Source organism: Echinops telfairi, unplaced genomic scaffold (genome assembly GCF_000313985.2).
Source record: "Echinops telfairi isolate 266 unplaced genomic scaffold, ASM31398v2 ScPeMD7_1;HRSCAF=3_0, whole genome shotgun sequence".
NCBI classification, from domain to species: domain Eukaryota; kingdom Metazoa; phylum Chordata; class Mammalia; order Afrosoricida; family Tenrecidae; genus Echinops; species Echinops telfairi.
Window position 1 is genome coordinate 73546129 of NW_022103896.1, and position 13306 is coordinate 73559434.

Here is a 13306-nt window from a genome sequence, read left to right on the forward strand (position 1 = left end):
GACCTTGAGCAAATTATTTCTTTTCTATATGCATTTCCATATTAGGTTATAAAGATACAATGAAATCTTGTATGTAAGTGCTTGGCACTGTATCCGACACATTAAGAACCCAAGTACAAAGAAAATGTTTTGAGAGTGATGATGGCAATAAATGTACAAATGTGCTTGACACAATGGATGGATGTATGAATTGTGAGTTGTACGAACCCTCAATAAAATGATTTTTTTTAAAAGCACCCTAATAAATGAGGGTTTTTATTTTCTGGAGAGCAGGTTTTAAGGAGCAAACAGTTGTATGAAGCTAAAAGGTTTTGTATATGTATATAAAACTCTTGTGTAACCCAAGGTATTGTTATTTGTACAGTAAATGGCAAAGACGTATAAATATAGGCAATGAGAAACTGAAATGGAGTTTTAACGACCCTCCAGTGGAGAGGGGGGAAAAAGCAGAAAAGCGGGGTGGCAGGAGCCTCAGTAGCCTGGGATAGCAGTAGGAATAAGGGCATTGAGGTGCGGCAAAAAAGAAGACACAAGGGACACCCCGAGAATCAATTCACTGTTTTCTCCCTTCTTACATGAACACCAGCCTAGACCAGATCTTTTCATTCAACTTCCCAGCTCATTCAATTCCTGGGCATTTATTTACTGTACCTTCTTTACTGAGAACCGTACCTCTCCCTGCCCCTTCTAGGAGTTGTAAACTTCAGACCCTCTGTTTCCAACACCCAATTCCTTTTAACTTCGTTTCTTACCAAGCTTCCGAGTACTTTTCCCTCTGGCCAAAGGGGAAGCGCGATTAGACACAGCGCAAAGCACCCTAGGACATGCAGTCTCTCAGGCTGTTTGGCTGGGGCCCCAGAGTAGGAAGGTCGACAACATAGAGCCAATTAAAACTACAACTTCCGGCAGACAACACGAGTCACGGTCTTCCCTTCTGCCCGCCCAACCTTTTGCCTTCCTTTTCCGTCTCTCGGCGGGCGCCGTGCCGCATAGCCTCACGGTACTTGTAGTCCATTTCGGGCCCAAGATTCTAGCATTTAATAGCCAGGAGAGGGTCAGGAAGACTCCAGTTCCCAGAGGGCAGCGCGAAAGGCGCGCCTGCGCACGTTGAGTTAGGGCGTGTATGTCTGTGTGTCTGAGGGAGAGAGAGCGAGTGAGTGAGTGAGTGTGAGTGCGGGGTGGGGTGGTGGCCGTTACGTTCGGGGCAACGGCTACGGCAGTGGAGAAGTAAGAAGAGAAACAACGTCCGGCGTTTCCGCCTCCGCTTAGGAGGAGGAGGAACTGGTAGGGAAAAAGAAACTGATTCGCCCTGGGCCTGTACTACCCCGAGTCAGGCCGGTGGGGGTCCGTGCTATGAGCCTTTGAGGGTCGCTTGGGACGCGGAGCGAGACACGAGAGCCCAGAGCTATGTCTCAGCCGCCGCCACCTCCTCCGCTGCCGCCGCCACCACCTCCTCCAGAGGCTCCGCAGACTCCGCCGCCTCTGGCGGCGACGGCAGCGGCCGCCCCGGGGGGGCTCTCGAAGCGGAGAGACCGGAGAATCCTCTCCGGGAGCTGCCCGGATCCGAAGTGCCAGGCGCGCCTGTTCTTCCCGGCCTCGGGTTCAGTCAGCATCGAGTGCACCGAGTGCGGACAGCGGCACGAGCAGCAACAGCTGCTGGGGGTGGAGGAGGTGACTGACCCCGACGTAGTGCTACACAACCTGCTGCGGAACGCCCTGCTCGGGGTGACAGGGGCACCCAAGAAGAACACGGAACTGGTAAAGGTGATGGGCCTGTCCAACTACCATTGCAAATTGCTGTCGCCCATATTAGCTCGCTATGGAATGGACAAACAGACTGGCCGAGCTAAGCTGCTCCGGGACATGAACCAGGGTGAACTCTTCGATTGCGCCTTATTGGGTGACCGCGCTTTCCTCATCGAGCCCGAGCACGTTAACACGGTGGGCTATGGCAAAGACCGCTCTGGAAGTCTCCTGTATCTGCATGACACTCTGGAGGACATTAAGCGGGCCAATAAAAGCCAAGAGTGCCTCATTCCGGTGCATGTGGACGGAGATGGGCACTGCCTGGTGCATGCTGTGTCCCGGGCTTTAGTAGGCAGGGAGCTCTTCTGGCATGCCCTGAGAGAGAATCTTAAACAGCACTTTCAGCAGCACTTGGCCCGATATCAGGCCCTGTTCCATGACTTCATTGATGCTGCCGAGTGGGAGGACATTATCAATGAGTGTGACCCTCTGTTTGTACCACCGGAAGGCGTTCCTCTGGGCCTGAGGAACATCCACATCTTTGGCCTTGCCAACGTGTTACATCGTCCAATTATTTTGTTAGATTCTCTCAGTGGCATGAGAAGCTCTGGTGATTATTCAGCCACCTTTCTGCCTGGGCTCATCCCAGCGGAGAAATGCACTGGGAGAGATGGTCATCTGAACAAGCCAATCTGCATTGCATGGAGTAGCTCCGGTAGAAACCATTATATCCCCTTGGTCGGCATAAAAGGAGCTGCTTTACCCAAATTGCCTCTGAATTTGCTTCCTAAAGCATGGGGTGTGCCTCAGGATCTTATTAGAAAGTACATCAAACTTGAGGATGATGGTGGGTGTGTTATTGGAGGTGACAGAAGTTTGCAAGATAAGTACCTACTTAGGCTTGTGGCTGCTATGGAAGAAGTCTTTATGGACAAACATGGTATCCATCCTAGTTTGGTTGCTGATGTTCATCAGTATTTCTACAGGAGGACTGGGGTGATAGGGGTTCAACCCGAAGAAGTCACAGCAGCTGCTAAGAAAGCAGTAGTGGATAATCGTCTTCACAAATGTTTGCTCTGTGGTGCCCTATCTGAGCTTCATGTTCCTCCAGAGTGGTTGGCTCCCGGAGGGAAATTGTATAATCTGGCAAAAAGTACTCATGGACAGCTGAGGCCTGACAAAAATTATAACTTTCCCTTGAACAATTTGATTTGCTCTTATGATTCATTGAAAGATGTTTTGGTACCGGACTATGGATTGAGCAACCTAACGGCTTGTAATTGGTGCCATGGCACATCTGTGCGAAGAGTCAGAGGAGATGGTTCTATTGTGTATTTGGATGGGGACAGAACTAATTCTAGGTCCACTGGTGGCAAATGTGGCTGTGGATTCAAACACTTTTGGGATGGTAAAGAGTATGACAATCTTCCAGAAGCTTTTCCTATTACATTGGAATGGAGTGGACGAGTGGTCCGAGAAACTGTGTATTGGTTCCAGTATGAAAGTGATTCATCTTTGAATAGTAATGTTTATGATGTTGCAATGAAACTTGTTACGAAGCACTTTCCAGGGGAATTTGGGAGTGAAATCTTAGTTCAAAAAGTTGTCCATACTATATTGCATCAGACTGCCAAAAAGAATCCTGATGATTATACGCCTGTAAATATAGATGGTGCTCATGCCCAAAGAATTGGAGATGTACAAGGACAAGAGTCAGAGTCTCACCTCCCAACTAAAATTATTCTTACTGGACAGAAAACAAAAACTTTGCACAAAGAGGAGCTAAATATGAGTAAAACTGAAAGAACTATTCAACAAAATATTACGGAACAGGCTTCTTTAATGCAGAAACGGAAAACTGAGAAGTTGAAACAAGAACAGAAAGGTCAGTCCAGGACTGTTTCTCCTAGTACCATTCGTGACGGTCCATCTTCTGCACCTGCAACACCTACCAAGGCTCCCTATTCACCAACAACTTCTAAGGAGAAGAAAATCCGCATAACAACAAATGATGGCCGTCAGTCCATGGTTACCCTAAAGTCTTCTACAACCTATTTTGAACTTCAGGAAAGTATAGCCAGAGAATTCAACATTCCTCCATATTTGCAATGCATTCGATATGGGTTTCCTCCTAAAGAACTAATGCCACCCCAGCCAGGAATGGAAAAGGAACCAGTACCTTTACAGCATGGTGATAGAATTACAATCGAGATTCTAAAAAGTAAAGCGGAGGCTGGTCAGACTGTTGCAGCACACTCAGCCCACACTGTGAAACAAGAAGAGATTGCTGTTACTAGCAAATCTAAGGAACTTCAGGAACAAGTTGACAAAGAAATGTACTCCTTGTGTCTCTTAGCAACATTAATGGGTAAGGTTAATTTATCTTGGATGATGTATGATGATTATTTTTCTACTGTCTTTGCAAAAAATTAGTCATTGTAGAAAAAAAAGATTAGGTATTAAGGAGAAAATTACTTAGTTTTCGGACAGGTTATAGATAGCTATATGGAAAACATAACTGGAATGTGAAGGTAGCTAATTCCCAGATGATTTAAATATATTCTTGCTAATTAAAAAAAAACCAGACTTACAGTTTATCCTTTAAAGCCCGTTGATTGAGCCCCTAGGCTCGGTAAGCATTGAGTTTGCTCATCTTGCCTCTTTTTGTTTATTTTTGAATTTCATTTTTCTGTCTGTCAGGTGGTTTCAGGACTTCCTGTTTGATGAGTTGCAGTTTCTGATGTTTACATTCTTAGTGCACCCCACATAATGGTCTCTCTCTTCCATTTCCTGTCTCCTTTCCCTGGTTCATCACATTTTCCTTTTCTAGGGTTTATATTTAAGTAATTTCACTACTGAGTGAATCTTTGCCATTGATTGCAATGAATTATTCTAGCAACTGAGAATCATACGAAACAGGTAGATGGTAATGGGGTCATTGAAGAAGTATTTCTTAATAATTCAGCAAAGTTAAAAGGAAAATATTTTATCAACCAAATATGTAATTTAAAGTTTCATTCGACTTGTGATACTATGCAATGTGTACCATTTACCCTGCTTTTATGTGCTTAGTTTTGTTGTTTCATCCTTGTTAATATGTTCAACTAAGATTTAAACTATGAAGGAAAATAGAAGGGCCTTCCTTATTTTTGCTGAGATTAGAAAAGCATTCAACTTGAAAAGTGATCTGGTTTTGTTTCTATTTTCTAAGTATATAAAATACCAGCGAGTTGGGTCACGACCCATGAGGGGAACGCAGTTCGTGTTTTATTATGTGTGGGAACCTAGTAGTTAACAGGAGATCGAAAAACCCTGTGCAGATTTGTACTTGGTATTGCGGATTATAGTTTGGTAATCATAGTAACTGAATTAGAGGATTTATCAGGAACTAAGATAGGCATTTTACATATGTCTGTCTCTTAGAGTTTGTAGAAACTGATTTTAGAGGGAATGTTTATTAGAGACTGCATGGAATAGAGGAAAGATTGTGTGATCTTTGGAGTCAGGCAGGCTTGGAATTTGAATCTTGGCTCCACTACATATTAACTTAGTGATCTCAGGCAAGCTGCTTACTTCCCTAGTGCTCCAGTTGTCCTTTCTACACAAAATACCCCCTGTAGACAGTACATAAGGGCGACAGTAAAGTACTTTTAGAACTTTGAAAATTAAATAGCATCAGCAGAGAGTGGATGAAATTAGATATATGCAGAAGTTATTTTAAAAGACCATCAATCTCCCAGGTCAAAACCAGGAAAGTGAAAGTCCTCCTCGATAGAGGATGAACTCTTGAGGAGGTGGAGGTGGCTCATATCTTTTCTCTTTTTGTTTACTAGCATCTAGTACAGTGCCTAGCAGGTAGTAAGCACTTTGAAATGTTTTCTGCTGAATTAAATAGATGACACGAACATATCCAAAGAAAGGCGGTGTCAACAATAATGGAACGGTTAGTCAGCACTGGATAACAGAAAAAGTCTGAAAAGCAGAATTTGCCAGGGTTTATATACAATGTGGTACTATATGAAACTATATGAAACTATAGTTGGGTGTATGAGAATTCTGGTACTCTCTGTGAGGGACAGGAATATTTAATCAGGCCTCACCATAGTACAGGTCAAGGATCCCTATCCCTATAGCTGATTCCATCCATATTCATCAAGCATCTACTCTGATTACTTACTTAGCTTCCTGATAATGAGTATGGTTTAGAGTTGAAAATGCACCTGAGGATTCTGTTAAATGGATCGGCTGTGTTCTTTTGGGGTCTTATGTGCTCCATTAGCCCTTGGACTAATTGTTTCAGTGGGACTTCAGTTTTCTTCACTCCTCTGGGTGGGAGAGACCAATAGTGGCACCTTAGCAGGCCATTCACCAGCTTTTAAGACCCCAGTCGCTATTTACCAGGAAGGGATGTAGAACATTGTCTTTGTGGACTATGCTGTCACACTTGGTATACTCAAACCATGGTCCAGAGTCCCCAGGGCCAGCAACTCATTTTCTCTTGGTGTTTGGTTATGTCTAAGAAGTTTTCAGAACTTTGCCCCCTGTATGTTCCACCACATTTGTAAATATATTTGCCCTATTTTACATTTCCACAACAATGTATGAGAATTCCAATCTCTCTGTATTCTTTTCTGTTATTTAGAACTTTGTTATTATATTAGGTAAGATGATATTTCATTGTTAATTTGATTTGCATCGCGAATGGCCAGCCATTGAGAGCATTTCTTTTATGTCACCCAATGTTTACGTTGTTTTACTGTCTGTTCATTTCCTTCACCTATTTTTAAATTTGGTTACTTTCCTTTTGTTGTCGAGGTGTTGGAGGTTTTGTGTACATTTTAGTGATTAGTATCATGCCACAAGTGTCAATGATGATATTTGTTGTTTTATTTATTTGCTATTGTATTGTGAAGAGACAGAATTATAAAGTAAATTACAAAGTTAACCTAATGAGATACTAATAGGAAAATACAAATTTAGCATATTTGCTAGATGCTTTGCCAAACTATTCTTGTTCTCAGAGTTTGCCTTCTAATGAAATAGTACAAAAGTAAATAATTTCTCTGTTTGTGCTATGATTATGTTTTATTAGGTTCTTCTAGTTTTTTAATTTACTGTATGTACTCGACCCGAATATCAGCCAGGACACCTAATTTTAGCACAAAAACTGCATTAAAAATGTCCTGAAAAACTCGGCTTATGCACGAGTATATACGGTACTTTGTTTTTGTTTTAATTAGATTCTTAAATAAAAAATGATGGTATTATTAGTTATAATTTATGGACATAACATGAAGAACAGTTATCATTGTACTGCTTCATTTAATTTCTTTCTAAACTGTTTTTAGGCATTGATTAAGAGGAAAACCTTATTTATAATATTTATATATAGTACATTAGTTCAGCCAATGCTAAGAGTGCCACTATCTGTCAAGTATTGTGCCACATCCTGGGAATAGAAAGTTGAATAGGTTACTGGCCTTTCCCTGTAACCGAAAAGCTTCTACCTTGTTTCCCCGAAAATAGGACAGTGTCTTATATTTTTCTGCTCCCAAAGATGCGCTAGGTCTTATTTTCAGGGGATATCTTATTTTTCCATGAAGAAGAATACGGTACACATTTATTGTTGAACAAAAAAAGAGGAAATTTATTACCTGTATACAGTATGGTAGTAGTTGTCATCACAAACCAGAATAACCAGACAAACTGTGACTCCTACAGTACCAAGAATTTCTTGTTACTACCATTATTTCCATGTACAACAATCTATGGTACATTTACTCATGATCTATGGGACATTTACTCACACTTCCTGTCTGCTCTGGCTGCGCAGTGAGCTGCACAGTGGCACCCGCTGCTACGGTCCAGAGTCCAGAGTTACGGTAGCTTCGGGGCGCCTTATTATCGGGGAGGCCTTATGTTCGGGGAGGTCTTATTTTCTGGGGATGCCTTATATTTCAGCAAGAGGAAAACTGTAAGTAGGTCTTATTTTCGGGGGGATGTCTTACTTTCGTGGAAACACGGTCGTTTAGGATGGGAGACTATAAACCAAATTCACCTTCTGTGTGATAAAGGAGATGGTATTTAAAACAAAAACTCAAAACTGGCTTTGATTAGAGATAGAAGATAGAATCAAAGAAGAACCATGAAATGGAACTTAGATTTTACCTTATGGTTTTGAAAAGGAGCATTAAAGGTAAAATTCTGTTGTCTATATGGAGGAAAGATTTGGGGAGGGTGAGATTAGTGAAAATTACTCATAATATTATGGCAGTAATCCAGGCAGGAGATAAGACCTGATGCAGCAGAAGGAGGGGATGGAAAGAAATGCATTGGATAGCTATAGGCACACTGGTCATGCTGTTGGACTGCTGACTTAATGGTCTGTGGTTCGAACCCACCAACTGCTCCACAGGAGAAAGATGGGGCCACCTACTCTCGTAAAGATGTACAGATTTAGAAAACCTCTATATGACTTAGCATCAACTTGATGGTAGTGGGTTTGGTTGGTTTATGAGACTAGTAGGCGGACTGATCCTGCTTCCTGGTTTCTAATCCCTTTCCTCATTTTTGTTATCAAAGGAAATAATTCACTTTTTTAAAAAAAGTTCAGCCAGTTGTTGATACATTTCTATAAGCAAAGACTGGCTATTCATCAAATTTGTTTTAAGACAATTTGACCCCTCGTAGAGGTTAATATCAGTATTAGGAAATATCAGGAAAAGGATATAAGATTTGGAGATACTCTGAAGAGGACGGAAATGAGATCTTGGTAGAAGAAGGATGAAAAACTAGTATGTATAAAACTCAGATTTGTGCATGCAGTACAAAAATAGACGTGCGGTATATCTATTCAAATTGGTGGTGGGGAGTACAAAGTCTCATCTTTCTCCTTTGGAGTGGCTCATGGTTTCGAACTGCTGACCTTGTGGTTAGCAGCCCAATGCATACGGGGACAAGAATGAAAACAAACTTGAGAACACTAAAATAGAGTAAGAAGTCATCTGCTTGGTTAAATAAGGAGTATTCAGTAAAACTGAAACTCACTGCCATTGAATCAATTCTGACTCATAGCGACCCTATACAAGTTGGGCTGCTAACCCCCAAGGTCAGCAGCTTGAAACCACCAGCTGCTCCATGGAAGAAAGACGAGGCTTTTTACTCCCGTAAAGAATTACGATCTAGGAAACTCACAGGGGGCAGTTCTGCCCCGCCCTATGGGTTTGATATGAAATAGGAGCACAGTGCTCACATATGTAAAGTACTGAGAAAGAAATTCAGTTTCTTACATGCATCCAGATGATTAATTCTGAGGCCTTAGTCACTCTTGTGGCAACTGTTCAGATTCTTACTATAAAAAATTAAGTGTTACCATATAATCTTTTGAGATAATGTCAAAAGAAATGCTGTCTTAGACTATTTCATAACATATTAAATATGGTAGATAATATTGGGGTGGTAACCACAAAGTTTAAACCTGCCAGCTGCTCTACCGGAGAAAGGGAAGCTTTCTGTTCTCTTAATCCTTGGAGCCCTAAAAGGAGCAGGTCTACTTTGCCCTGTACTGTTTCTATCAGTCATAACTGACGTGATGGCAGTGACTTGAGTGGAGTTGAAAATGACAGGTCACCACTATAGAAATGATTTATAAAAATGAAGCTTAATGATAATTTCAGGTATCCGAGCTTCTACCAGAAGTTATTAATATTTCTCCATTGGAGGTTTTTATTAATATTTAACGATGGCAACGTGATAAGAGCTCAGCTGCTGACTCTAGGGCTAATCCAAGAGAAAGAGGCGACAGTCTACTTCTGTGAAGATTACAGCCCTGGAAACCCGGTGAAGCAGTTCTTTCCTGCCCTATAGGGTCACTACGAGTTAAAATCAACCTGATTTTTATTTATTTATTTATTTACTTACTTATAAATAAATATTCAGAGTATAAAATTAAACCTCTGTGTCTACTGCTGCAGATCAGGCATTTGGCTGCTAACCAATGTGTCGGGGTCAGGGGGCACCCAACACTCGAATGGGTCCTCAGGATCGACTTTGTGATTGTGGAACATATTAAAGACAGACAGACAGACAGCAGGGCATAGGGGCTCCTCATCCTATGATGTCAGGACTGAGAGAGAGAATGTATTTTCCAACGGATATATATAAATATAGTGGGGCTTACAGATCTTTCATAAGGCATATATGTCATACAGCTAACATCAGACGTAGTCAATAGGTAACATAATAAGCAATAAGATCTTGACCTAGTGCTAGTTGACCTCATCCACCCCCAGATCCCTCCCCAGGGGCCTGCTACATTTATAGTGGGTTACCTATAGGACCTAATTGCTTTTGTCTATAGAAAACATTTAGGCATTGTGAAGTAGCCAGACACAGAAGTGACTCAGTTTATGTGGTAGCTCCTTTATGACAGTTCCTTTATGGCAGGTTATTGGAAGGTCTGTGTCCAGTCATGAGAATGTATATTAAGATTTATTAATTAATGAAGCTATAATTAATTTATAGCATTAATATATTAATAATATATGCTAATGTATCTTGTAACTGTGAGAGTCTTCCCCCACTAGAGTCGGCTTTCCAGACCTGTAGTTATGAGCATGATGATTTAGCTGTATCACATTCTCATCCAGTCCCTCAGTTCACCAGATCAGTGGGTAACTGGTGCAAACCTACCAGCTGCACCTATACTGATTTAGTCTTGGAAACCCTATATAAGGTCACTAATAAGTCACAATCAACTTAATGGCAGTGGATTTCTTTTTTTAAACGGGGGTGGTAAACTCTTAAATATAGCCATATTTTAGTAGTATTTTGTCATCAGTGAATCAGGTTTTAGGTATGACGGTAATATTATCAGTAGGATTACAGTTCATACACGAATAGGTTTATTACAAACAAAACAGGTTTAAACATGTCTGTGTGTTCAGTGGATGGCTCCAGACAAGTTCTCTCAGTAATGTACTTAGCATCGTCTTCATAGGGTATCTTAGAAAAAAAGGTCCTGTCAAAACAGTGATTTCCAAGGGAACTTGTTGCGCCAATAAATAAAATTCAAGGCAGAGGTCAGCTCAGAAGGTTATGGTAACTGGGGAATTTTAAAAGAGGGTGGGGGTAATATTGTTTTTTTTCCTGAAAGGATATAGAATAATCATGGGGACTTATGGGAAGATTGTTTGTTTGTTTTTTAATTGAAAACTGCTTCAGTGAGAAAAAGGCCAGACAATTTGGGTGAAGGAGTTTTTCTTCCCATCACAATGCATTTGCTCATTTTCTGAGCGTAGCAAGGGCTGTCTGTCTAATCAGTTTTGGAACAACAGCAAAGCACAACTTTAATTATCCTTAATCTTGCCATTTGCTTTTCTTCCTGGCCCCTTTCTATCTAGTTTTAACACACAATTTTTTATGCTACTTTTACAAAAGAAATATTTTTCTATTGTTTGAGCACTTTGAAGTTCTTATATTTCAAAATAGAATTATATTAAAAACCTGGATTTTTTTGCCTTCCTCTGAAAAGTCAGATGGTCATGAAGTATTAGGCCTGCACTCTTCCATGACAACAACTGGTACTGACTGCCACCTTTTAATGGGCCATGCATGTTATAGTGCAATCTGTGTTTTAGGGTAATCTGTATTAAACTAGAAGTTTACCTTTTTTGCATGTTGTTAATACAGTAAATATTTTTATCTTACAGGAGAAGATGTATGGTCTTATGCAAAAGGACTTCCTCACATGTTCCAACATGGTGGTGTATTCTACAATATTATGAAGAAAACCATGGGTATAATTAATTTCTGATGTTATTCTTAGTATTTCTACTCAAACTATTATAAGGCTAATAAAATTTGCATATGATAGTATTTTTCTAAAAATATTTGCAAAGTAATTTTAGGTACATATTGTTCTTTTCCACCTCCCCTCCCCCAGCAGACTGCCTAATTCAAATGAACAAGGCCAGCTATAGTTCATGCTATAATATTGCTTTAAAATATCCTTTTAAAACATAAAATTCTTAACAACTAAAGATATGTTCTGAAATAGAAGCAGATTTGGTAAAATGCCAGTGGCTACCCTAGAGCCAGATAATGTTTTTATGGTTGTTGTGTTTTGGCTATGATTATTTTATAACTCACTGCTTTCTAGATTTTAAGAAATGGCTAATTTTACATTTACCTACTTTTTTCATATTTATGTGCTTTGTTTGTAAAAATACATGCATATGTGTAGCTGTTTTTAGAGTTTTCAGAGCCTTAAAAGAGAAGTTACCAGTGTCTATATTTGAATCTCACATGGTGTTTTAACGATTTGATGTTAATTTATTTAGCTTCAGACTTGGCACTCTGGCTGTCTCACTTTTTCACCTACCTGACCTCTGTAGACATTCCATACATTGTTGTTGTTAGTTACTGCCAATTGGGTTCCAAGTCGGCCCCAGGTGCTAACAGAAGAAACAGAGCTCATCCTGTGTTATTTTCATGATTGCTTGTTTACTTGAGTCTGTTATTATTTTCCAACTTATGGGATGCATCTCCCAGGACAACAATATATAATTGATCAAGGACTCACGAGGGTGAGAGGGAGGGGGAAAAAAGAGGAGCTGATACTAAGGGTTCAACTAGAAAATGTTTTTGAAATGTTGATGGCAGCATATGTACAAGTGTGGTTAACACAATTGAATGATGAAATGCCCTAAGATTTGCCAGCACCCCAATAAAGTGATTAATGAAAAAATTATCCCTCTCTAAACTGGACTATTATGTATAGTAAGTCCTACACATAATACTTCTTTCCCTGTAAATACTTCAGTATGTATTTATTTATAAAGACAAAAGGCTTTTTTTAGCACCAAAACCAATGTCATTATTATAATTAAAGAGAGCGAAAAAAATTTAAAAGACTGGTAATTCCTTAATATTACCAAATATTCAGTCAGGATTTAACTCGCCATGATTTTTTAAAAAATGTCAAAGAATGGTCCTTTTTTCCTTCCTTTTTTAAAAAAGACAGATGACATAATTTATATACAGTAAAATTTGCCCAGGTATAGGTATTCAAGTATATGAATTTTGACAAATATGTAGCCATGTAACTCACTATGGGGAATGTTTACGTCACGTCAGGAAGCTTCTTTACCTCCCATTCTCTTCCCCCTTTACCTTAAATCCTGCCAATCTGATTTGATTTCTGCTCCTTTATTTTTGCCTTTTTCAGATTGTTGTATAAATAGAATCATAGAACAGCTTTTTATATCTGATGTTTTTATATTTAGGAGGGGTTGGCAAACTATGGCTTTTGTATCAAATCTGGTACCCCAGCTCCCTTCTGGTTTTGTGTATAGTTTTAATGGATCATGGCCACAATCATTTATTTGTAGATTGTCTGGCTGCTTTGCTTCTAGTGGTTCTTCAGCTTGTTGAAACATTTCAATTGGTATTCCATCAATTCCTGGATCCATGTTTTTGGCTAATGTTTTTAGTATAGCTTGAACTTCCTTCAGTACCCTTGGTTCTTGCTCAAATGCTAACTCTTGAAATGGTGGGATAT

At 40.1% G+C, this 13306-nt stretch overlaps 1 protein-coding gene across 1 annotated transcript in view; it reads left to right on the forward strand.

Annotated features, from left to right (window-relative positions):
• The first annotated feature begins 1192 nt into the window (after positions 1 to 1192).
• VCPIP1 (valosin containing protein interacting protein 1) overlaps positions 1193 to 13306 on the forward strand; it is a 32540-nt gene continuing 20426 nt past the window's right edge. Inside the window, exons 1-2 of the mRNA XM_004697536.3 lie at positions 1193 to 4114; positions 11457 to 11543. Coding sequence (XP_004697593.1) covers positions 1408 to 4114; positions 11457 to 11543 — 2794 coding nt within the window. The 5' untranslated portion in view covers positions 1193 to 1407. The remainder of the gene's footprint in view (positions 4115 to 11456; positions 11544 to 13306) is intronic.